Source organism: Lissotriton vulgaris, chromosome 1_1 (assembly GCF_964263255.1).
Source record: "Lissotriton vulgaris chromosome 1_1, aLisVul1.2, whole genome shotgun sequence".
Lineage (NCBI taxonomy): Eukaryota > Metazoa > Chordata > Amphibia > Caudata > Salamandridae > Lissotriton > Lissotriton vulgaris.
This window is the reverse complement of record NC_141685.1, coordinates 1,780,645,740-1,780,673,131: the sequence shown is the minus strand read 5'-3', so window position 1 is coordinate 1,780,673,131 and position 27,392 is coordinate 1,780,645,740. Positions and strand designations below refer to the sequence as shown.

The window sequence follows — 27,392 nt, the reverse complement described above, 5'->3', positions numbered from 1 at the left end:
ATTTACAAGAGTTTCTGCTATTGGCGTTGTAAATGATAATGCCTTTTATGTATGTGTTAATTATTAAAACAAATAAATAAAAGCCATTGCCATTTACAATGCCAATAGCTTAAACTCTCGCAAATGCGAGACCTATTGCATTGCAAATGCTTGTTAATTCTCCGACCCCCTGTACCTTCCAAAGGGATTGCAAATTGAGTTCAAACAATGCATTTCCAAAATGAACCTTATAGTTCTGGATTTACCATGCAGGCTGTGCAACTGGTACCTTCTTAAGATGTCTGTTCAGCCACACAAGAGAATTCCTTACAGACCAAATATGTGGGCCAGGATGTTAGGCAGGATCCTTCATCCCACCCTACCATCTCTGAATTGAAGCACCTGGTTCCTGAGTAGATGCAGGACGAGCTCTTGAAACTCCGAGACTCCTTTAATGACTCACTTCTTTTTCTATTTAAATGATTTCTGCATTAAACACATCCTTTTGTTAATGTCCATTTTTACTGAATCTACAACATTAGTGGAAAGGTCTTTACCTGCACTTAGAAAGCTTTGTGTTCTTATGTTGTTAATGCTAAAGATATCTAAAGATAAACTATTTTTAGGTCTCGGCCAGCGTAGGCTTCGCATGCGCAGTCTCGCTGGCGAGATCTTATGTCTCAGAGTAGCGAGGCTTGAACCCGCCCCTCTTCTCCATTGGCTGGCCTCCTAAACGGCAGCCAGCCATTGGAGAAGAGGTCTCTGTGACGATCTCTTTTCACTGTAAGCCCCATCCTTTTTGGATTGAGGGGTGTTTTTTTCGTTTCTTTCTCTAAAGAAAAACACGCCCCCCAATCCGAAAAGGACGGGGCTTACAGACTCCTGCTGCGAGTCTGCCCGCGTCTTTGTGTGTTAAGGGCTCAACAGCTGTCGCCCCCTCCTTCTCAGTGTATACCTGCCCCAACTTCCGTTTTGTTGCTGTGTGTGGGATGGTGGGTTAGTTTTGGAAATTTGTGGTGGGCTAGTGTAATAAAAATATTTAAAGACTATGCACCAGTAGCAGCAGCACTGTGCAGGCTGCAGATGCTGTTATTGCATGCAGCATGTATGGATCCGTCGGACTTTGTGGGTAGAAGAGTAGGGCTGTGTCAACTTTTCTATCTTTTTGATACGGAAGGAATTTAGTGTATTTCACTGCTGTAGCTCTCAAATATTACTGCTCATATTGCCTACAGCAAGCACTAAGACTGCAATCCCCCCTCTAGGGACAACAAAACAAGAAGTCCACAGTTGGTCTATTTCCAAACGTGGGGTATTTTTTCACTACCCTGTTTATAAATGTGGACCAGGGCCTCTTTCCTTTTGGTACCCAGCCTGGCACTGGTTGTCATTCTCTGCCACGGCTCGTTGTCGATGCAGTTGTATGAAATTCTGAATAACCCAGAGGAAAACGTGGACTAACAACAAGCCTTCGACCTGATGGAATGGACGTCCCAACAATCAGAAGCTGTGAGAACGTTGGTTGTGTGGAACGAGGTGGAGAGCAACAAAAGACTTCCTGCGGCAATAATCAGAATACAACACTACCATGTTCCTATACAAAATGTTCGTACCCTCCGCTAGGGCGCCCATTGATCTTGATTCGGTTCCACCGTGTCTGCCTCTCCCCAACCGCTATTTCGGAGGCATAAACACCCCTCCCTGAGACAAGATAACAATAGACCAATGTGCATGTAAATCCGGGGGATAGCTTATGTTCACTAAGCATGCAAATATACAGACTTCTGCGGTAGCCTATGGAGCAATATGCTTGTAAATACAGAGGCCTCCCAGGAAACCTGTCGAACAATGTAAATACAAATACGGGGGGACATGCGCTGTGATCCAAGGAGAAATATGCATGAAATACCGAGGCAATCTAAGAAACTTGTGGACCAATGTGAAAGTAAATACAAGGACATCTTCAATGACCGATGGAGAGATACGCTTGTAAATACATAAAACGTCATCCTGTGGATGGTGGACCAATGTAAATGCAATTACCGGGACATGCACGGGGATCTAAGGAGAAATATGCATGTAAATACAGCGGCGTCTCAAGAAACCTGTGGACCAAAATGCAAGTAAATACAAGGACAGCTGCGATGACCTGTGGACCAATGTATATGCACTTACAGGGTCATCAACGGTGACCCACGGAGAAATACGCATGTAAATACAGGTGCACCCTTGGTAACCTGTAGACCAATGTACATATAAAGAGGGACGTTCACTAAGGGTGCATGTATCATCTTGAACCTATGGATCAAAGTGCCTGAAAACACAGTGACGTTAACAGTAAAGGTTGAGTTAATATGTAAATGCTGGGACAATTACAGTATTCGATTTGCATGTAAATCCTGGGTCATCCACAGTGACACATGGAGCAACGTGCATTTACATACAGGGATATCTTCATCAACCTATGGGTCAACGTGTCTGTAAATTCACTGACTTTCTTGCTGACATACGGCTCAATGTACCAGTAAATAAAAGAGGACACCCTCGGCGACAACGCATAAACACAGGGGCACGTAGCCTATGGACCAAATTAAACACAGAGAAGTCCTCACTAGCCTATGCAAAGACGTCTTCAGTAACGTGCGAATCCGCAGCAGGCTGTGGTCTTTGCCCAGCAGCACTATCACTCTCAGCAGCTGAGAGCCCCATATTCACCGCGCCAGCCCCTGCTGAATCGTCCATGCTCCCGCTATCGGATTGAGGGGCATGTTTTTTTCGTTTCTTTATCTAAAGAATAACACGCCCCCCCAATCCGAAAAGGACAGGGCTTACAGACTCCTGCTGCCCGTCTCTTACATAGGGGAGGTCGGAAAATGTCAATAACCTGCCTCAAAATCATAGTTTCTCGAAAGTAGTTCTGAAGCGGTAAACTGTGTGACTTTGTTTATTTACCACCGTCTTGGAGTTTAAGTATTAGGTTCCCAGCCAGAATGATACTCAAACAAAAGAAGGCTTGGTAGCCCTTTAAATCAAGGCCTTTGTTTTGGTCGCAGCAGGAAATCGAAATACGATGCCCGCAGGTTGCTGCTGCGAAACAGAAAGAAGACAATGTATAAGTGCTGCTGAATTGTGTCCCGGTGTAGGTAAATTACACAAGGACAAATTCAGCGTATTTATTTGAATGGGCCGGAACCCGAAACCCTCCAGGGCTCAACAGCTGTCGCCCCCTCCTTCTCAATGTATACCTGCCCCAACTTCCCGATCGTGTTGACTCCTTGAAGCCAAACTGTTAGGGCCGGTTGGGGAGGCGCTAGGGGGCGCACGGCGACATGGCTGCCTGAGAAGCAGCTCCGTCGGGCGATCGCCAACTGTGGTGATTTTCGCCGCTCCCGCCTGAACAACCGGCCCCCCGATCGACTAGTAGGATGTGCGAAACGGTGGAGCACATGTCGGGATGAGAGCCAGCCACCGGCGAACAAAGACAACCCTGCAATTCGCGATTAACCGTGGCGAGGGATCCGGGCGCCTGACAAGATGGCCGCCGTGTTGGGACATACACACAGCAGGCGAGCGGAGACAAATCGCCACACTACTGTCCAGGAGCAGGGACGCATGGCGGAGGTAGGACTCTGAGGGCTATCCTCCCCACTACCCCTGCATACGAAATTGTGGCGCTGCGAAGCCCCTGGTTATCACATTCAGGCATTGGAGGCACTGCCTGACAAAATGGCGGCGGCAAAACGAAAAACGCGGGCATAATCGAGTAATCCCTGACTCCTGTGGCAGTGGCGAGACACCAGCGGTGGCCTGATGCAGCGGAGGTGAGATCAGCTACCAGACGGGTACCCAGCGTTGTGCACAGTGCGGAGCGCTAGCGCAGAGGTGGACGTCTCCGCGCTCCTGCAGGGTGAGTGCTGCTGGCTACTGGAGGTGAGCGCTATGAGGAGCGAGCAGTCTACGGTGGACAGTGCTGCATAATGATCTGCGTGGGCTAGCCCATAAATAGGAGACCTGTGGCCACTGCTGCCAGACCCCATCAGCCCAAGTGTACAGGCCGCTGCATGTTCTTGCGCCAGGGTTGGTGCCTGCTGTGAATAGCGTGTCCTCCAAGGCGACCACGTGCGAGGCGGCCCCTCCTGGTGGGACGCTCGCGGACCCAGAACCTACAAGCCGGCGCGGGCTGCACGGAGAGACAACGCCTGGCATACGTTTGATCTGAGGAGGCGTCGCACCAGCGTGGATGGCTGTCTACCCTAAACACTGAGTGTGAGGGGAGTGCGCTGACCATAGAACATCGACACGCCACCTGGGTGATCAGGAAGACCTGCGATATCCACTGCCCTGCGGGCTGCCACGCTGGGACCATCTCTCTGCACGGTAGGGAGGCCAGAAGTCCACCACGTGGAAAGGGTCTGCTAGGCGGAGATCGCCCCAAGGGTGGGGTTCAACACGGCGTCGGCGACCAGACAGACGAGGGCTTCGGGGTCCACGTACAGGAAGGCACCCTCCCCACCCGCGAGCATGGGCAAGCCGGACAAACACCAACAGAAGCTGCCTTTTGAGACGAAGAAAACGCAGAAGTCCACTGACGGGGTGTCGGAGGAGGAGGCAGGTCAGGCGCCCAACAACAACATCGAAAAGATCCTGCTAGCGATACAATCAAACCTGCAGGATATTAATGGCAAGTTAGATAACTTAACTTGTAGAATGGACACCATGGCAGCGCGACAGGAAAAGCATGGGGAGAGGCTGGACGAGGCCGAAACACGGATATCCGCGGTCGAAGATGAGGCGCGGGCCTCCACCTCAAAGTGCGCAGATATGGAAAGGCTACTGGAGGTTATCAAGGCGAAGGAGGAGGATTTAGAAGCGCGCTCGAGGCGCAACAACGTACGGATCACGGGCCTGCCGGAGTCCACCAACACAGGCCGCATGGAAACCTACGTGGAAACACTGTGCAAGGATCTGTTCGGAGCTGAGGCCCTGTCGCCCCTCTTTATTGTGGAGCGTGCTCATAGGTCGCTGGCCCCGAAACCACCACCCGGTACCACGCCGAGACCGATTGTTGCACGTATCCTCAATTATCGCGACAGGGACACGATCCTTCGGCTAGCAAGAGAGAAAGGGAAGATCCAGCATCAAGGGAACTCCTTGGAATTCTATCCGGACCACACAGTTGCGGTCCAGCAGGCCCGGAAGGAATATACTGCAGTGAAGACCAAATTGCGTGAGATGAACATTGTCTACTCCATGATGTATCCAGCGCGCCTCAGAGTGGTGTGGAAGGAGAAAGCGACAATACTACCGACTCCGAAAGCAGCACAAGAATTTGTCAAAAGGGTTCAGCGAGAGATCAGAGACAATTTGCAAAATGACCAACGACGAGACTCGGACTAACGATGAGGGGTTGTTTCATGGTATGCCACTGGTGAGTATACAATTCAGTTATTAAATCATGCGTTCTAGCATGGCCTTTGATTTCCGCACTTGCTAGACTGCTAAGACTTGTTTTCCAGTATGCCCGGTGGTGGGATTGACTCAACATACGCAGAGAGCCTGGGTGAAGAGGTCCAGTTGGGGCTAGGAGGCCTCTGTTCGGACATGCGGCTCACTACTAACTTTGCGCTGGGAATGCACTGCAACTCATGCACATCACATAGGGCGGTGTTGGCATACGCAATGGAGTGACACTATCACCCGGAGGCGATTACTTAATGCAGGCAAATGCACGATTGGCGAGGAACTGCCCCTTTATCTGAAGCGCTCTGCTCGGTATGATTGCACTATGGGAGACCTCGGTCACTGACTGTGGGTGAGCCCCAATGCACTCTGTGCGGCGAGCAGTAAGGGTGTGAAGGGAGGAATAATGTGCCTTGATGACGAACTGTTGACATTGCAATGGGGACACTCTATGCCAGACATGTTGCTCAGCCGGTGGCTTGGTTGTTGGTTGTTCGGGGGGTGGGGGAGGGGGGGGCGGCGGGTATACACCTGAACTGCGCTTCTTACAGCTTCTTTAGCATCGCCCACACCTGTACACCAGGTGGTGAGTTGTGCCCCTGGCGGACCTCTACAAGGGTATTACCCAATAAGAGTTTGGTTCTGGCACTATGTTACTGTTTATGGGAGTTCTGCATTGGTGCACTGGACGGGAATGGCTTCGGCAGGTTGGGGTTGCTGGAGTGGGTGGGTTTTGGGGGGGCGGGATGTATGATTGTACTGTTAGGCCGACAGAATGTGTAATGTCTTTTTGTACTGCTTTCGAGTTGATCCCCGCTACTGCTGGAACGACTGGAGCACCTAATAGGGAGATGCTCCTGATCCTTATGCAATTGATTTGTATGGAACGCTCATGCATTATGTCATTGGTAATTGATGGGGACTAGGGAGGTGGGTAGACGCAGTTTGAACATACTAACCTGGAACATTAGAGGGTTCTCACAGCCGCGTAAAATACGACAGATTTTTGCTAGCCTGACGAGGTGGAATGTGGATATAGCATTCCTACAGGAATCTCACCTGGCCCCACACTCACAAGCGCACCTGGGGGCAAGATGGGCGGAGGAGGTTTTCAGGGCCTCGTACTCTTCTTACTCTAGAGGGGTGATCATTCTGGTGAAACGAGGGGTGGGTTTTGTGAGTCACACAGTCACACAGGACCCTGAAGGCAGGTTTTTAATGGTTTCAGGTACATTGAGGGGGCAGAAAGTTACATTGCTGAATGTATACGGTCCTAACACAGATGCCCCGGATTTCTTCAGGGAGATATGGGGACACCTACAGGAACACAATAGCGCACATATATTATGTGGTGGGGATTGGAACGTGACACTCTGTGATGGTTTAGACCGGTCAACCAATTCGATGGAACAGCACAAGCACTCACGCACAATGGTGGGACACATGATGAAGGATCTGGGTATGGCGGATCTTTGGAGGTTGAGGTACACTGACGCGCCTGGGGCCACGCACGTTAATGCTTCCCACAACAGCTGGTCAAGATTGGACTACTGGCTAGGCTCCTCTGATCTGGCACTATGGGTGAGACACCTGCAGTTGCTCCCTCGCACGCTGTCTGATCACAATCCTGTCCTACTACAGCTGGACGTTCCACGATACACACCCCCCCCTTTCCAATGGCGCTTTAACGCACGTGCTCTAACTGATGCCATTTATGCCGACACGATTCTGAGGGCGATTAGAGATTACTTTGACCTTAATGCCCCATCGGCTGATGATCCTGGCATCCTCTGCGAAGCATTCAAGGCCACGATAAGAGGGGTCTGTATAAGCACCACGGTAGGGGTTCTGAAAGATATTAGAACTCAGATACGCAGATGCGAACAGCAAATGAGAGACCTGGAATCCCTATATGAATCCACTCAGGATATCACGCACCTGGCCAAGCTTCGCGAAATACACACAGAACACGAGACCTTTCTAGACTCTGAAATGAAATATTTAAACCGCACGCATGTGGCTAGAGCTTTTGGGGAAGGAGGTCGGCCGGGGGCTGTGTTGGCTAGGAAGATCTGCACAGGTCGAGGCCAGACTACGATACTTAGGGTAAAGAACGGGGAGGGCGACACACAAACCCATGCTAATGACATACTGAAATGCTTTGTGAATTCATTTGGTTCCCTATACAAATCCCAACCCACTGCTCCGGCGGATGACACCTACACATACCTGCACGACGTAGCGATAGGGTGGCTGTCAGATGCACACAGAGAGTACTTAGCAAGGCCTATCACGGCGGATGAGGTTAAAGAGATAATAGGCTCACTTCCGAATGGCAAGGCACCTGGCCCGGATGGGTTCACCCCGGAATTTTACAAACAATATGCAGACATACTAGCGCCAAACTTAGTAGATATGTATGGCACCTCCTTTGAGAAAGGCATACTTCCCCCCACGCTACGCGAAGCCATGATTATCGCTCTTCTGAAACCATCTAAAGATCCGGAGGAGTGTGACTCGTACCGACCGTTATCTTTAATCAACGTAGACTCGAAAATTCTTGCTAAGCTTATAGCCCAGCGGCTATCACCACTGATGACTAGTCTGGTACTACCGGATCAGTCCGGATTTGTGCCCACCAGATCAACAGCACATAATACCCGGACTCTATTTGCACTATCGCACTATCTACAACCTTCAGTCAAAGCTGTAGCGGTCATGCTAGACGCGGCGAAGGCGTTTGACTCTATTGAATGGAGGTATATGATCACTGTCCTCAATAGAATGGGGTTCCCTAAACGTTTTGTGCAATGGGTCACCCTGCTTTACACGAAACCACATGCTAGGGTCAGAATTAATGGATACATTTCGGACCAATTTGCGATTGAGCGAGGGACGCGGCAAGGCTGCCCACTCTCGCCGCTATTATTTGCATTAGCACTAGAACCTTTGGCGTGTCAGATACGACAGAACTACAGGGAATCGGCACTGCACTTCATAGCCAGGCCGCTTCACATCTCCTTATATGCAGATGACATGTTGCTATACGTCCGGGACCCGGAGACTCATTTGAACGCCATACTCAGGGAATACATAAGGTTCGGGGGACATTCGGGTCTAGCCATAAATTGGTCCAAATCGTCTATAATACCCCTCACGGACACCACTTCTGAGTTTGTGGTGGACTTTCCGCTGGGTTGGCAACCGGACCCTATACGATACCTAGGGGTCATGTACCACAGAGATCCGGATGAGGTGCTCAGGGCAAACTACGGAGTGGTGCTGACGAAACTGGAGGACAGTGTACAACGCTGGATACGTCTGCCCCTTTCATTGGCGGACAGGATAGCGATTGTTAAAATGAACATACTGCCCAAGCTGTTATACCTGTTTAACAACATACCAATCACTCCACCGCAGGCTATCTTCCGACATATAAACTCCTTGGTGCGGACCTTGATTTGGGCGGGTAAACAGGCACGTGTGGATCTACGGACTCTGCAACTTCCACTTGCAAGAGGCGGCTTCGGGGTACCTGACTTTCTCCTGTATTACTTGTGCGCACAGGCACAATATGCGGCGTATTGGTATCACGCAGTTCCTTACCTCACCCACACCGCTATAGAGGAGAGCGACACACACCCTATTCCACTCACGGCAATCATCTCACACACCCGCCCCCCGCTACATGCTAGAGATATCAACACGGTAGATACCACGGTCAAAGCCTGGCATAAATTAGGGCAACTAGCACACAAGACCCCACTATATGCACCAGCCATGGTGCTACACCACCACCAGGAGCTCTCGGTAACTGGGGAGAGCGTCGGAATGTCTCTACTGGCCAAAGCCGGTATCGATAGGATGGGTGACGTGTTCCGAGATGGGGAGTTCGTGGGCTTAGACAACTTGGGTTATGTAAATAACCAAACGTCCATGTTTCGCTTCACGTATTACAGACTCACTAGAGCCCTGAGGGAGCACTACCCTACGTTCCCTTCAGAGCCGCAATGCCTTGCACCACTGCAACTGTTAATCACAACTAATGATTTATCACACCTGGTGTCTAGGCTGTATTCAGCCGCACAATTGGAACTGGATGGACAAGGGTTGAAAGCGAAAGGGCGGTGGGATGCACTACTAGACGCGCCATTATCTGATGAAGAATGGGCTAACACATGCGCTCTGACACAAATACTCACACCGAATGGTAATCTGAGGCTGATTCACTTTAAATTCCTCCATCAAGTATATTACACACCAGAGAAATTGTTTACATTTGGGCTTCAAGAGGAGGATAGATGTAAAAGGTGCAACAGGGAGGGGGCGGGCTTTGCACACTTAGCGTGGGACTGCGCCAAGGTGGGAGGATACTGGGGGCAGGTGACTACTACTTTATCTGTCATGCTGGAGGAGGAGGTACACTGCACACCCAAAGTCTGCTTATTGGGGATAGTACCGCAGTTCAGAGCCTTGAAAAAGAAGTTCTGTGCGATAGCACTCTTATTGGCTAAGAGACAAGTGGCACAATGCTGGCATAGTCGCAAAGTGCCGAAGTTAAAAACATGGTTACATGACATGTCCACCTGCCGTGACAAGTTACAAACTTACGAAGAACTGATGCCAGCTAAGTCACGACCAAAAAACATGTGGGTTTATCTAGAAGATTATCTGACCTCACAGCAGGATAATGAGGAACTTCCACACACGGACTGAATGGGTTGCAGGACTGCATGAGTGCTGATGGGACAGGTGTGAGATGGAGGCGGGGGGAGAGGGACCTTAGATGTATCGACGCGACTGCTGGGTAGTACATTAGGATTACACGATACGGCCGAATTGGGGTATGTTGGTTTAATGTTCTTGTTATAAAAAGTGAAAAAAGTGAGACTCAGTTTCGAATGCCAACTATTAACCATACGTGCGATACCCTGCAATATTCTGGAATATGTGTAACATTGGATTACGATGATGGTTAATGGAATAAACGTAGCGAGCCGGCCTCCGGGTTGTAGGCTCTTGCTGTGTCAAATGCTTGATTTTCAATAAAGGTCTTGCGCAAAAAAAAACAAAAAAAAAAAACTGTTAGGGCCGGTTTTGTGGCTGTGTGTGGGATGGTGGATTAGTTTTGGCTATTTGTGGTGGGCTAGTGTAATAAAAATATTTAAAAACTATGCACCAACAGCAGCAGCACTGTGCAGGTTGCGGATGCTGTTATTGCATGCAGCATGTATGGATCCGTCGCACTTTGTGGGTAGAAGAGCAGGGCCGTGTCAACTTTTTTATCTTTTTGATACAGAAGGAATTTAGTGTATTTCACTGCTGCATCTCTCAAATATTACTCCTCATATTGCCTACAGCAAGCACGAAGACTGCGATCCACCCTCTAGGGACAACAAAACAAGAAGTCTACAGTTGGTCTGTTTCCAAACGTGGGGGATTTTTTCACTACCTAGTTTATAAATGTGGGCCAGGGCCTATTTCCTTTTGGTACCCAGCCCGGCACTGGTTGTTATTCTCTGCCACGGCTCGTCGTCGATACAGTTGTATGAAATTCTGAATAACCCAGAGGAAAACGTGGACTAACAACAAGCCTTCGACCTGATGGAATGGACAATCGACAATCAGAAGCTGTGACAACGTTGGTTGTGTGGAACGAGGTGGAGAGCAACAAAAGACTCCCCTCGTTGTGCTAGCTTTCAGGCCCCCTGTTCCCTCGTTGTGCTTGCTTTTCTGCCCCCTGTTCCCTCATTGTGATCGTTTTTTCTGGCCTCTGTTCCCTGTGTGTGGCTCTCTCTGTCTGTGTGTGTCTGTGTGTGTGGGTGGCTCTGTGTGTGTGTGGGGCTGTGTGTGGGGCTCTGTGTGTGTGGGGGGGGCTCAGTGTGTGTGGGGGGGCTTTGTGTGTGTGTGGGGCTGTGTGTGTGTGGGGGGGGGGGCTCTGTGTGTGTGTGGAGGGCTCCCTGTGTGTGTGTGGGGCTCTCTGTGTGTGGGTGGGGCTGTGTGTGGGGCTGTGTGTGTGTGGGGGGGTGCTCTGTGCGTGTGGGGGGCTGTGTGTGTGTGTGTGGGGCTGTGTGTGTGTGGGGGGGGCTCTGTGTGTGTGGGGGGCTTTGTGTGTGTGTGGGGCTCTGTGTGTGTGTGTGGGGCTCCCTGTGTGTGGGTGGGGCTGTGTGTGTGTGTGGCTGTGTGTGTGTGTGGAGGGGGGCTCTGTGTGTGTGTTGGGCTCTGTGTGTGTGTGTGGGGCTCTGTGTGTGTGGGGGGCTCTGTGTGTGTGTGGGGCTCTGTGTGTGTGGGGGGGGGGCTCTGTGTGGGGGGGGGCTCTGTATGTGTGTGGGGCTCTGTTTGTGTGTGTGGCTCTGTGTGTGTGGCTCTCTGTGTGTGTGGGGGGTTCTTTGTATGTGTGGGGATCTGTGTGTGTGTGGGGCTCTGTGTGTGGGTGCAAATGCAATAGGTCTCGCATTTGCGAGAGATTAAGCTATTGGCATTGTAAATGACAATGCCATTTATTTATATGTTTTAAAAACAAAAACATAAATAAAAATAGTGTCATGAGCAATGCCAATAGCTCTAACTTTAACAATGCCGAGACCATTGCATTGTAAATGCTTGTTAAATTATGGATCTGTTCATACAGGTTTAACATCTTCCAAGTAAACTATAGCCAAATGCCTCCGGGATTGTTACTTGTTTACATCTAGCAATAAAAACATACTTATGAAGGAGATGCAAGTCTGCCTTTTGCATTCCTTTAATTGACTACCCATGACTGCCTACAAATTTGTGAATATTTTAAAGGACTAGAACCTTTTTATAATGACTGTTTCTATGTGTTTCAGATTTGAAACTGCCATAAATGGAACAGAAGATACAGAACAAGTTGTTATTCCTATCTATCTAAGGGAAAAGTATCGCCACACAGGTTATAGTCATCATGGCTCAACATTGTTTGGCCAACCTTTTCTTATGACCGTACCTAGGAACATCACTGAAGATAAGCTTTACAACCTGTTATTGTTGAGAATGTGGTGAGTACTAGTTTTATTTACTTGTTTGTGGGTTAAAGTTTGACTTTTTCATTTGCATTATACCATCAAAGGTCACTTTGAGCACTACTAACTGATGCAGAGGTGAGCACTCCCCATGGTTTCTATATGTTGTCACAGCTATATTAATGTGTAAGAATTCAGAAATATGTAACAGCTGAAACCTTATTACATATCATACTAGTGCAAACCTTTTTGTAGATGTGAATGGTGGCATAGTCTCACCATGATTTTGTTCTCCTCCTGTCCTGACGAAATGATACCAAAACCCAAAGATGGGTGCAACATAATTGTAAACCTTGACTGGGGCGAGTGGTTGAAAAGTTTCAGCACTCCATCCATCATCTTGTTGTGTTAGCTATGTTCGCCCAAAAAGGCCATGGGTATGCCCAGACGTGGGTCCCTTACTCACTGTGCCACTGGATTCAAGCTAGCCTGGCCGATGTTGATTAGATGAGTGTGGATCAAAAGATGTGGCTCCCTGTTATCCAGTATTAGGGGTGTCTTTCATAGATTCACATGCCTAAATCATTCCCCGTCGTCGAGATGGCAGCCTCCGGTACATAGAAAAGTAATGTCCTATAGACATACATAGAGAAAAATAGGCCTAAGGGCCTCACCTTATTAGCCTATCCTTGTCCTTATGTAAAAATGACCAAACTCTTAGAGCCAGCCAATCAGCTATCACCTCCCTCTAGAACCTTCCTGACAGGAGCCTCAGTCTCTCAGATTTTCTACCGCACGTTGTGCTAGGGAGTCTCCAGCCTGAGTTCTCCTCAGGATCTCTTCAAAACCAACTTGTTCACTTTTAAAAGTGAGTTCTTCCTTCAAAATCTTGAACAGGATGACTTCAAGCCACTTATCACTACAGTAAGTGATTTATTTCTTCAAAATTCTGGCAGGTCTGAATCCCAGAAGAAAGCCCTTTTCAGGGCCTGCTCTTCATGTGGGAAGAAAAGGCTACATGTTGAAGACAAGCATGACCTATGCTTATATTGCCTTTATCCTGACCACGTACCTAAAGACTGTAAGATATGTAGGTCTTTCCCTAACAAGACCTTGAGGGACAGAGAAGGTCGCCTGCTTATCTGTCTGGACAGGCTTAAAGAGAGGGAAAATGTGGAATCCTCAGAGGGAAGCTTTTCAAGGACCTCAGAAGTCTCCCTGAAGAGGCCAAGGGTGGCGTCCCCTGGCCCCTCAGACACTCCTCCTATGAAGGCACAAAAGAAGTCTTCAGAGGCAAGATCGACAAAATCTTCAGTGTCTGTAAAGGATTCTCAGGCTTTTAAGAAGCCTACGCAGTCATCCAAAAGAGTTGTGGCGCCAGTTTACGTCTCCACAGCGACGACGACTGTGTCGACGACGACAGCGTCGTCGGTTTTCTCATCGACGACGACCACTCCTTCATCATCGTCAGCAGGTAAACCTATTCCATCTATAATACTGCTGAAACCGTCGTCGACGTCCAAAACCTCGTCGACGACGAAGATTGCCCCGTCAACGACGACATAGTCGATGAAGAGCCCCCCGTCGACGGGAGTGTCGACGAGGAAGACGACGAAGACGTCGATGACCAAATCACCGTCGACGAGGAATGAATCGTCGACGAGCGCAACGTCGATGAAGGCATCGTCGACGAAGAAAATATCGTCTACGGAGGCGCCGTCGACGAGGGTACCGTCGACGGGGGAATCGTCATCGACCATTACGGAGCCGTGGAAGAAATCCAAGCTGATAGAAACGTCGTCTTTGACCTTGCCACCGTCGACAACACCAGAGACGACGGCAGGGGCTCCTGCAAAAGGTTCTGTGTCTGGCAAACTGACCAAGAAGCAGATTACACCAGAAACAACGTCACCAAGTAAGGTGCAAAGTCATTTGCCTACGGACATTCTCCAGAGTGAGGACTCTGAAGAAGAACTCCTGGATCAGGCTACTTCCCTTTCAGACCTTCACGTGAAATGTCAGAGCACGGATGAACAGGAGGAGATGAGCTACCAGGAACACTCTTTCCAAGCTCATGTTCGCACAGAGGTCACCCCGATGGTATGCCTTCCCGCTTCAATTGTAAATGACCTTAAATACCTTATCCAGGATTACAAACAGCGTTTCCCGGTAACACCGACAACTGAGACAGGGGGCCCGACGCCTGCTACAAATACACCAGCGGCAGCCCCAAAACAGACACGGCCAACTACTCAGGTCCGCCATGAGAAAGTGCCACCTCAGGTGATAGAATCATCAGATGAGGAGGCTGAAGAAATGGAAGAGGGGGAAGTCCAAGAAGACCAGACGGATCACGAAGAGGAGGAAGAGTATGTGGCATCTTCCCCAGCTTCACCCACACCGCGCCAGGCAAATTCACCGCCAGTGGACATTGGCGGTTTCCATAGAATAGTGGAAAGAGCAGCGAAGCGATTTCATATGGTGATGGAATCAACTGAGACCGAGTGCTTCTTACATGACTTCAAGGAGCAAACAAAGAAGACAACGAAGTCTATCCCAATAATAGAATTTCTCTGGGACCAGGGAAAGAAACTGATGCTGACGCCGGCCTCTGTACCTGCGGTTGTTCCACGCCTGGATAAAAAATACAAGGCTCCAACCACAGCGCCAGCTTGCCTTAATGGGCACCCGAAACCGGATTCGGTCGTAACCCAGGCGGCCCAAAAGAATTCTCGCAACCCTTCCTCTCCTCTGTCAGCCCCACCGGACAAGGAAGGCAGGAAGTTGCACACAATCGGTAAAAGGTTTCCAACGACATCGGCCATGACCATCAAGGTGGCCAACTCCATAGCCCTGTTGAGGCGTTATAACCGCCAGCTTTGGGAAGATATAGTCCCATATATAGCGGAACTGCCAGACACAGTTCAGGAGGAGGTCAAGGAACTGCTTACGGAGGGTCAAACCTCGGCAGCTGAGATAATTGATTGTGCCATAGATGTAGTCATGACGGGCTTTCGACAACTAGCTGGGGCAGCAGTCCTGCGCCGTCAGGGATGGCTTAAGGCAACATCATTCAGACAAGAGGTGCGGACGAAGGTGCTGGACATGCCCTTCGACGGCCAACACCTTTTCGGGGACAAGATTGACGAGGCGCTCCAAGCGATCAAGAAAGACACTGATACTGCTAGAGCACTTGGTACTTTGCAGGCAAGGAACCAGTCCTTTCGAGGCAACAAATCCAGGGGCCAGTCCTCCTACAGGGGATCCTATCAAAATAGGTCCTCGTATTCCTACCAGAATAAATCCCAGTACCAACAGAAGCAGCAACAAGTTCGTCAGGCTTCTTATGGGAGGTCAAACTTCAGGGGCAAAAACCAGAAAAAAAGCACTGGCGGACGCCAGTGACCAATTACTCCAGCCAGTCCAGCAACTATATCCCTCAATAAAGATTGGAGGAAAATTGACCCATTTCCTAGACAATTGGCATCTCATCACCACAGATCGGTGGGTACTTCAATTAATAAGATTCGGCCATTCCCTGGAATTCACCACCATCCCACCTGGAACCCCTCTGGAACCCCTCCCCGCAGGCTTCCGCACAAACATCTACGCCTGCTGCTCCAGGAAATATCTGCGATGTTGAAGAAAGGAGCGATCGAACGAGTTCCATCGTCTCTAAGAGGGAAAGGATTCTATTCCCGCTTCTTTCTTATCTGCAAGAAGGAGACAAAGTGGAGGCCCATACTAGACCTCAGGGCACTCAACTCTTTCCTGAAGAGTCAGTCGTTCAGGATGGTGACTATCCAAGAAATACTAGGCATACTGGAAAAAGGAGATTTTATGACATCTTTGGATCTCCAGGATGCCTACTACCACATCCCGATCCTCAAGGGGCACAGAAAATTCCTGAGATTCGAGGTGGCAGGACAGCACTACCAATTCAAAGTCCTACCGTTTGGCCTCAAATCCGCACCGCGGATTTTCACCAAGTGCCTTTCACCTGTGGCAGCTTTCCTGCGTCAAATGGGTCACCAAGTCTTCCCCTAACTCGACGACTGGCTGGTAAAGGCACCTTCAGCTGCAGGCGCGACCGAATCCTCCAACGCCTGCACCAATCTCTTTCAGCAGCTAGGATTGACTCTCAATCACGAGAAATCCTGCATGACCCCAACAAGAAACATCACCTTCCTCGGGGCGACCTTGAACACGGAATGCGCAAGGGCATTTCCTTCAAAGGAAAGGAAAAACAAAATAATATCTCTGGCCACGGCTGTGGCATCAAAGAAGTCCCTAAGAGTCGAACCTACAAATCACTCCTAGGAATGATGTCTTCTTGTATACTCCTCATCCCTCACTGCAGACTCAGGATGCGCCCATTGCAAGAAGCCCTCACGAACCAATGGACACAGAGTACAGGTTCTTTCGAGGACATTGTGAAGATAACACCACAAATATCCAAGAGTCTGGAATGGTGGAGAAATCACAAGAATTTGTCTATAGGACTGCCATTCCTACTTCCAGCAGCACCTCTGGTGATCACCACGGAGGCATCCCTGGAAGGCTGGGGAGCTGTCCTCCAGGACCTCCAAATAAGCGGCAAATGGACAAATCAGGAGAAGCAACTCCATATCAATCTTCTGGAACTGAGGGCTGTGTATCTGGCACTACAAGCCTTTTTACCACGCATCCAGAACTCCCAGGTGCTCGTCAGAACAACAACACCACGACGATGCACTATCTCAACAAACAGGGAGGAACGCGTTCGCTCACTCTATCACACGAATCGCAAAAGGTCTGGAACTGGCTTGTACTCCATGGGATCACGCTCAGGGCGGACTATGTCCCGGGCAAGGACAACACCATTGCGGACGCCCTAAGCAGACAGAAATGCCTCTCCCACGAATGTGAGCTCGACAAGAGTACGCTGGATCACATATTCTCAGAATGGGGAGTTCCAGGAATCGACCTGTTTGCCACCAAGGAGAACGCCAAATGCCCAAACTACGCAAGCTGGCGTCCCCAACCAAAGTCACTCGGAAATGCTTTTTCCATCGGTTGGTTCAGCGTATTTGCGTACGCTTTTCCACCATTTCCGATGATTCCCAGGGTTCTCAGGAAGATGAAGGCGGAGCCTTGTACCCTGATCCTTATTGCCCCGTTCTGGCCGAGGCAGCACTGGTTCTCGGATCTTCATCGCCTCTCCATCAGGACACCGATTCGTCTGAAGCAGCACCCGAACCTGCTGACAATGTCCAACGGGCAGGTGCAACACCCGAACCTGCAATCGCTCAGGTTATCGGCCTGGCTCCTGAGCACAGAGAGTTTTGTCATCTAAACATCCCGCAGGAATGCAGGGACGTGCTGGCAAAAGCAAGAGCGGACAGTACCAACAAAACGTACTCTCTAAAATGGAAACGATTCTGCATATGGTGTTTAGAGAAAGGCCTGAGACCACTCCATATCACACCCGAACAGATATTGCCATATCTACTGCACTTGGCACAGTCAGGATTGGCGCACGCATCCATAAAGGTGCATTTGACGGCCATTTCACGATTCACCAGGACTTACAAGGGACCGTCTCTTTGGTCCAATAGGCTTATCAAGCAGTTCCTAAAGGGACTATATAGATCCTTCCCAAGACCTAGAAAGGTGCCACCGACATGGCACATCAATTTAGTCCTCAACCAACTCATGATGCACCCTTTTGAGCCCATTCATCGAGCATCCATCAAGTACATCTCATGGAAGACAGCTCTGCTGCTCGCTCTAACGTCTACCAGGAGAGTCAGTGAGCTGCAGGCTCTATCCATTCAGGAACCCTTCATGCAGTTCAAACAGGACAGGGTGGTGCTGAGGACAAAGCCCAAGTTCATACCGAAAGTGCCTTCAGACTTTCACCTTAATGAACCGATGGTTCTACGTTCCTTCTTTGCAAACCCTACCACCGCAGCACAAAGGACGCTACACTCCTTGGACCTCAAAAGGTGTCTAAAGTTTTACATAGACAAAACAAAGAGCTTCAGGAAGTCATCACAGCTATTTGTGGCCTACAGTAGGCCAAGGATGGGTATGCCTCTAACGAAACAGAGCATCTCGAGGTAGATCTCCTCAGCGATAGCATTCTGCCATGACAGGGCCAGACGGCCTTTGAGTGCTAATGTTAAAGCGCATTCCACCAGAGCGATGTCCACATCAGCAGCGCTGTTCGCTGGAGTACCGATTTTGGACATATGTAGAGCGGCGACGTGGAAGTCACCGCCCACCTTCTCCAGACACTACTGCCTGGATGCTGAACTTATGAAGGATGCAGCAGTGAGCCAGGCGGTGCTTCGCCATCTATTCCAGTGAGGTGAGCCTTCCAACATCCCGCCATCCTGGTATGCACATCTCTTGCTGTTATGATATATTGATGTATGCTAATATTTCAAAGTCGCATGGTAATATGTGTATTATCTAAAATGACTATATAGCATGATTACATCAGAAATGTGCATAATGTATTGCTGACTACTCTGATTCAGGCAAGTGAATCTATGAAAGACACCCCTAATACTGGATAAGAAACGCGTTACTTACCTGTAACAGCAGTTATCCAGTATTGGTGTCTTTCATAGATTCACATGCAACCCTCCCGCCTCCCCTGGAAGGACTCACGTTTCTCTCTAACTGTATTACGCCTACCTAGCTTGGTGTGTACGAAAATCTGAGAGACTGAGGCTCCTGTCAGGAAGGTTCTAGAGGGAGGTGATAGCTGATTGGCTGGCTCTAAGAGTTTGGTCCTTTTTACATAAGGACAAGGATAGGCTACTAAGGTGAGGCCCTTAGGCCTATTTTTCTCTATGTATGTCTATAGGACATTACTTTTCTATGTACCGGAGACTCCCGTCTCGACGACGGGGAATGATTCAGGCATGTGAATCTATGAAAGACACCAATACTGGATAACTGCTGTTACAGGTAAGTAATGCGTTTCTTTCTTCACATAATATCTCTAAGGAGCACACTGATCTCATAAAAGCGCACAAGACACAAGGGTGCCTGATGTGCTCCCTCGCCTTTGAATATGTGTTTCTTGCGTGCTGTGACATGATTTGAGCACATCTCTGATTTTCAGGCAAATGACCTACACTACACACACAGACCCCCTTGCCCCACCCACCATGCATGACTACCCTCCTGGTAGCATGACCACTGCTGCGCTATGATCATCCACCTTGTCTATAGTGGGATTTTGTGACACACAAGTGCCAAAGTGATTTTCTGCAATCCCTTAGAAGACCATGCGGGTGATGTACACCTTACAATTCATGTTTAAAGCTACAATATGACAAAAAGATGCACACAGATTGCTGAATGCTTGCCTCTAACATAGCTTCCCTGTAAGCGATGTTGCAGCCGTTTACTAGTATGCTCTTTTATCATATATTAAAGATTTTAAAAAGTGTTGAAGGTACCTGTCCCATAAACCTGCAAAAAATACCACCAACCATCTTCACATTCGCATTATACCGATCCAACGCACTATAAAAATCAATGCCATAGATGAGCTTTGATAGGGGTACTTTGTCAGTGACGTTCCTCTGAACATTTACATTGGCACTAACACTGTGAGCCTAGGGTATAATTGACGACTCACCTATGGTGACCTTGACTCGCTCACCTTAGGTGACCAACCTTTGGCGATGGTATGTGTATGGACCAGGTTTATGGCCTAACAACTACTGCCTAAACCACGACTTCCTCAATAATGAAAGCTAAACAACGAACTTTATTTAACCACTACTTCTTAAACAACTACATCCTAAACAGCGATATTAATTAGCTTAAAATGCCCATTACCAATAAATGCTATTTTGTTCTTTTTATTAAATACGGTACGACTATCCTCTCTACATACTTCATCAATTGGAAAAATTATCTGAAATACTTTAAAAAAAAATAATAATAATATATTTCTTAGACACAATAATAATATAATGATCGTACAATCAAATAAATATCTAGGTTTTACATTTATTTCATTTTTTAAACTTACCTGATAAACCTAATAATTCCATAAGTCGCTATTCGAATCAAGGTGAATGTGTCCTGGAAATGAAGATGAAGTGCTAGCATTCTTCTTAGACATTCTTCTTTGTTCCCGTCGTCGTGGTTCCATACTTCGTGGTTTGTTATTAAGACTTTGTGGTAAACGTAAGTCATTGTACAGGATGTTTCCCGTATGGACCATTAACCTGATGTCTTACAAAACCTCTACAGGGGGAAGTTCCATTACAGCGACAATTACCCCTTAGTCACACACTGTGAAAAGCTACACTTGATTCACCTAACCAGGCCGGCAATGCATGCCTACCTTAAAATCCCACAAGCGCCCTTCATGCAAATCTCCCTCGAAATTAATACTGTTTCTGTTCAAAAAAGCACCTAGAAGCAATTGAATTACGTTGTGTGCGCCTTACGAGCAACATTAACATGGACATACCAGACGTTATGGCCCACTAGTCACACATCGTGAAAAGCTAGAGTTGACTTCACCCTCCCTGCCTTCAATGAATGCAGCATAAAATTCCACAAGCACTGAGTGCAAACCTCTCTTAAACGTACCACTGGTGCTGTTTATGAAAGCACATAGAAGCAATTTAATTACCAGTGTGCGCTTTACAAACAAAATGAATTGGAGTATACCAGCCGTTATGGCGCTGAGTGTACTAATTAATTAATGCAATCCGGGAATCTGTGCTCAGCCTCTTGGTGACGATTGAAATCGGTGTGGGTCACTTATCGTTTTATTCTTCCCTAGGTCGATAAAATGAGTGCAATTTCATCGGGTAACAGACATAATTCCTGCTCTGAAGAAAGGACACTGTCTGCAATTTGGAAACGCATTGGAGCAATTACACACTAGGATCCAATAAGTGAGGGGTGGTGCTGTTGGGTATACCAACCCTTGACCATCCACAAGTCCTTCATCAAAAAGTACATCTGTAAACACTTATTCACATGCAGCTAATTATTTTCGGTAGCTACCTTAATAAGGACAACTCTGCAAGTGTAGCAGCATTCACGGTGGAGCTGCCTTTATTAGCTGCCACCTGCAATCACTTAGAGACATACAGAGTGATAAACCAAACAAAAAATAATGGCCACAAAAGTTATTTTATGACATCAGTCTTTCCAGGCATGTTTCGAACTGCTGATAACCGTGCGTGATGGAAATGCGAATACACCGACAAGTTACAATAACTCAACCCGGTTAGTGTTTAAATATGAACAAATGCGCAGGGGCTAAATGTGTACACAATTTATTGGTAAAATAGAGAAAAGTGCCTGGAAAAAATAAATATATGTTGATGTAAACATGTTATATTCTTTCACCACATGTTTAGAAAGAAGTGTGCGCTCTTATAAAAACATTGTTACCAGCTGCATGTGTTTTTTCTTTACTTATAAGGATGGAGTGAAATCCAATTAACAAGAAGCTGTATTTCTAATTGACACAGACAACAGCCAATAGCAATCTCTGGGTGTGCAACGGGCCATAGAATAGAATAGAATACAACAGGTCTTGCAGGCAGCGCAAGCGCTGTCAAAGGTTTGACCTAAAAATTGAAGAAAAGTTTATAAACAAATTGACACCTGAAATCCAAACAGGGGAGCTGAAGATATGAATTGTTAAGTTTTTAAGTAGAAATAGTACGAGATAAAACAAAGCGCCAATGGAAATCGGTGGTTGTGTAGCTGTGACCAAGGTACAATTTGAGGCTGACAGTGAAGGAGCGTGGGTTGGATACAAAAACCAAGTTTGCCCTGGTCAAAGATTTTACCCTCTGTTCTTTTTGTCCCAATCCACCACAGGATTACACTTCTAAATCCTGCAAGGACCTTAGGAGAGACACTTGGAGATTCACAGGTTATTAGGCAGAGGCCAACAGCAGGGTCTAGTCCAGGTACAGTGGCCTGTGAAGTAGGTAAGTCACCCCTCTGGCAGGCCTTATATCCCAAACGCTATACTACAGGTGAGGGCATAACTGCATGACCAATATGCCCCTACAGGATGATAGCCCATTCTGGGTCAGTGTAAGTGTAGTGAAGCCATTTTGAGTACATGGGCTGGGAGTTTGTCAACACAAGCTCCACAGCTCCATGATGGCTTTTCTTAAGACTGAGAAGTCTGGTATCAAACATCTCAGCATAAGAAACACACACTGATGCCAGTGGTGGACTTATTATAAAATGCACTTGGTTTTTGTATCCAACCCATGCCCCCTGAAAAACGACTGGCCTCTAGTGCATTGGCTGCCATTCAGGCACCACCAGACAGGTTTCTGACCTCATGGGATGAGAGCCTTTGTGTTCTCTGAGGTCAGGAACAAATCCTACTCTGGGTGGGGGTGCTTCTCCTCTCCACTTGTAGGAACAGCAACAAACACTTGGCTGCGAGCCTCAAAAGTGCTCACCTTGGGTTATGCTGATATGGGCTGCTCCAGCTAGTGGAGAAGCCCGCCCCCCCTGTCCAATACCCACCTTTTGGCGGCAGGACAGGTGGGAAAGTTAGTAAGCAGAGTAGGAGTGGATTGTCCACCTTGGCCTGGCACACACCCATAGGGTGGCCAGGAGCTGAGGTGACTCCTCGCTTGAGAATTCTCCATCTTGGTTTAGAGAATTAGGCCCACTAAGAATAAGGATGTGCCCCTCTCCTCAAAGGGAGGGGACACCCAAAAGGAGTAGTCACCCTAGGGAACAGTAGCCTTTGGCTACTGCCCCCCAACCTCAGTAAAACTCTTAAAATTAGTATTTAAGGGCTCCCATGAACTTTGTTCCTCAAATTTGACGATCTAAGAAGGACCGTATCCGTGCAGCAGCGAAGGAGGAAGACAACAACTGACTTCGTCCCAGGCCCACAGGCCTGTCTCCCACTTCAAGGACCCTCCTAGTTAAAACCGGTGTGTCCTGCAGCCAGCAACCTCCTAAAACCCTGGAGACCTGAGCTGCCTTCAACAAAGACTCTTTTCTCCCATGGACACCAGATTTGTCCAGCAAGAAGCAAACCCAAGGACACCGGATCCAGGCGTATCTGTAACACTTTCACCATTTTGCACCCTCAATCCATGCACCAAGTTCAGGTAGCCCACCGATCCAGGGATGCCGCCCCAGCGATCCTGACCTAGAATCCAACGTTGGACAACCTCTCCTGAACTTCCCCACGATGCCTGCAGCCTCATCTTGAAGGGCCCCCCGACCGGATCTGGTTAGAGAAACCCGACGCCTAAAGACACCCCTGCACCCGCAGCCCCCAAGCTTTGAAGTGCCCAACCGAAGGTGTCCTGGCAGCCCCCACTATCCAACTCACCTCTCCAGTTGGTGAATTCCTTCAGCCAGCATTCTGGACCGATTCTGCAGCCTTTGCCTCCAACCGAGGATCTCCAGTGATTCCTAGAGGGTACTGGGTGCCTCCTTTGCACCCTGCACCCGGCTACACCTGTGCCGCAGGTGCAGCAGTCTTGATGCTACTTTTTGGCCCCTACTGCGCTGATCTCAACCCCCAGAGCCTGTGTCCCTGAACCGTGGGTTCTTATCTGCAACTGGTGCCTCTACGAGGTGCCCCCAGATCCCGTAGGCTAACATTGGGCCCAGTGACCTCTAAACCCAGCCGCTCCAGTGCCGCCGGTGGTGCAGTACCCACCTTGGTCCGACCCTTTCCCAGGGTTGGGGAAACCCTCCGAAGATTGAGCTTGTAAGTACTTCGATGTCTTTCGTCCCTTAGAATTACATTGCTTTTTCTCTGTATTGCGCTAAGTGTTGATTCTGAAAACAATGCAAAGTATCTCTTTGACCTCAAAGTATTTCATGTATCTGTATCTGTAAAGTATTTTTAATGCTTATTCAATCTTTGCCAGCTGTATATTGAACGTATTTCATTACTGAAATGTTTACTTGCCTGTAATTGAGTTCCACCTGGTTCATAAAAATAAAAGTAACTAAAGTAATAGTTTATGTAAAACATTGGCCCGGAGTTGGTCATCGAGTGTTTGTTTTTGCCTTGTATAAGTGTGTACAACAAATGCATTCACACTACCCTCTGATACGCATAACTGCTCAACCCAGCTACTACTAAATTGAGAGTAAGGTTTTATCTACTTTATCCTCTGCTATACCTCTTTAGACTTACTAGACTCTGTGCCCACAATATCTTTCTTTGATATAGTATATATCGAGCCAGCTTCATGCAGCGACATTTGCCCCTTCTTCTTTCCTGCTTAATCTCCGTGTTTAAGCAGAATATTGCTGGCACCATTTTGTGGTGCCAGCTGGTTTTTGTGTTTTTGAAAACTTCTATTTCTGGGAGTAACTGAAAAAGCCTCTAAATTTAGCTCTGAAATCTGTACATCTGCATCTGAGGAACTCGTCATGGTACTTGCACTGTTTCACCTTGAGCATTTTCCAAGTCCTCAAATTTTGATTTTCACTGGCCACCACTGTTACTTTGGATACTCCTGCTCTAATGATCCGTTGTTTGTAGATTCCTCCAGGGAAAAGACATACCATGCAAGTTGTGCACCTCTTTAATGACAGGTTGTTAATCTTTTTTGAGGCTTGGATTTTTTCAAGTAGAGTTCCTTTCTTTAGGTCACGGAAGACAACCACCATGAAGTCTCTGGGACTTTGATCACACACATCTGAGGACTTTGTTGGGGCGCACTGGTCTTCAGTTCCTTTACCCCTTCAAGTCTTTTGTGCAAATCTTGCTTGTGTTGGCCTCACAACAGCCTCTTCACAGAATGCTCCCTTTTATTTTTAATATGTGCAGTAGCTGTTTAAGAACAGCTAGGCTGGTCAAGATGAAGTCAGCTTAGATATGAACGTAAGGGGACTCACAAAACATGTGGTTCGAGGCATATGTGCGGCAGATCTCGCACTGAGCATTAGATCGCCACCTGGTGTTGGGCTCGGATGATTGCATGTTGTTGTCGTCTTGGAAGAAGTCTTTTTAGTCACAAGATAGGTGACTCCTCCCTTGGACGATAGTGCGCATGGGCATCGACTCTATCCTTAGATTGCTTTTTTCCGGCACTGGGTTCAGATGCAACTTTTCCACTCTGGTTCGAAACCTACTTTCTAAATAGTTTGACGAGTCAAAAAAGTTACTTAAACTCTTCTACAACTTTCGACATCAACAACGATCGACTCGATTTCATCAGCTCGATTCCGGATGTCGACGTGGGCCTTTTGGCCTATCCACGCCGTGAGACCTACAGCTCATGGAAAGGACGCAGTTCAAGAAATGTCCCCAGTGTGGAGCTAAATTTCCACACAGTGACCATTACAAGGTCTGTAACCTGTGATTATCACCTGAACACGACAAATACAGCTGTCCAGTATGCGGTTCCTTTCGACCCCAGAAAACCATTCGAGATTGAAGGGCCCGTCGACACATCATGCAGAGATCAACTCCGGAACCAGAGGACATCTTTGACAAGGGTCCAGATGTTCCCGAAGATCTCCAAATTGTATCTGGGGCAGATGACTCCGATGACTCCATACCTTAGGGTCAACGCATGAGTACTACTGCCACTGCCCCAACCCCAACAACAAAATTGAAGGCAAAGGTCAACACTCCACCTCCAGGGCCCAGTCGAGACCGAAAAACGACTTCAGAAGCCCCGCCTTCGAGCCCGGCTTCAAAGAAAATACAAAAGCCTTCCTGTAGCTCGGGACCGAGCAACCGCATGTGCCGATACCACCAGCTCCCTCAACACCGAAACCGAAGAAGTCCCGGTTCCGAAAACAGCTCCGAAACTGCCGACTTCGAGAGACAGACCGGCTCCGAACATTGTAAAGCCGGTTTTTGACACTTCCAAGCCCACAAAACCAGCTTCAGCTTCAAAACCAAGGTCTACGGAGCCAAAACCGACGCCAAAGGGCTTTGTTACAACTCCTAAGGCTAAGGACAAAGAAAAGAGACAACCACATTCGGAAACCAAAAAAATCGGCACCGAAAGCAGTTCCTGAAGAGAAGAGCTTTTTTACCCTAATCCTACACGGAAAAAGCTATATATTGACCCAAAAAGAGGACATGTCTCTACTGACAGGAAGAGGAAGTTAGATACAGCACCTCCACCTCCAGCGCTTGTAAATAAGGACTGTGCAACATCACCTATACCCCTTCTTCTCCTATACCTCCCTCTATTCCACCTCCTCTTCCTTCACCTCCTCAAAATTCACCTACCACCTACTCATTTTTCACCACAACATAACCTCCTCATAACACTGATGATGACGACATTATTATTAAGCTTGCAAATACTTACCGCTTAGCACTCCCCTTGCCTGCTCTCCTCTCCCGAGGTCTCAGCCTATCGGCCGCAAGGAGGAGAAGTTTGAGGCGGGGCTAGAGTTACTATGTCGGGTCTATCGCGGGAGCGCAGCGGGCGCGCCAAAGGCAAGCCCGTCTGCGCCTATCCGCGCCCGCCTGCGCCCAGGGGCCATGTACTATGGCCAATTTACCTCCTACTCTTCCGCAAAGCTTAGATCTTTAACACATACCTACCCCCCTGTCTGGACTCCCTAACACTTAGTTGTTTAGTGGCTAACGGCATCCTCCATTCCCAGCCGTGCTTTGTTCCCCCTCCCATACCTGAACTCCTTTATCCCTCTAGCGCAAAAACCTCAGTGGCAAAGGACACCACCCTCCGTTTTCTTTACCTGAATACCCGTTCCTTGGTAAAGCATCAACTGGACATTTTTTTGCTCCTTACCACCGATAAACCCGACGTTCTCCTCATTACCGAAACGTGGCTTACTGACGATTCTTTACCTGATATTCTTGCAGCTCTTCCCTCTGATTACTACATACTGTCAGTTAACCGGCCTCCCGGGAAGTCGGGGGCGGTGACGCTGCCATTATTTATAAGGACCACAAATTTACCACCTTATCCTCCTTGGTTCTTCCTGAGTTGTAAAACT

At 48.2% G+C, this 27,392-nt stretch overlaps 1 protein-coding gene across 6 annotated transcripts in view; it reads left to right on the top strand.

Moving 5' to 3' along the window:
- Window positions 1-27,392, top strand: part of USP15 (ubiquitin specific peptidase 15) — an 829,830-nt gene that overhangs the window by 456,822 nt on the left and 345,616 nt on the right. For all 6 annotated transcript variants that reach the window (XM_086919102.1, XM_086919100.1, XM_086919101.1 and 3 more), the window contains one exon: window positions 12,273-12,461. In XM_086919102.1, the coding sequence (XP_086775228.1) occupies window positions 12,273-12,461 (189 nt within the window). The remainder of the gene's footprint in view (window positions 1-12,272; window positions 12,462-27,392) is intronic.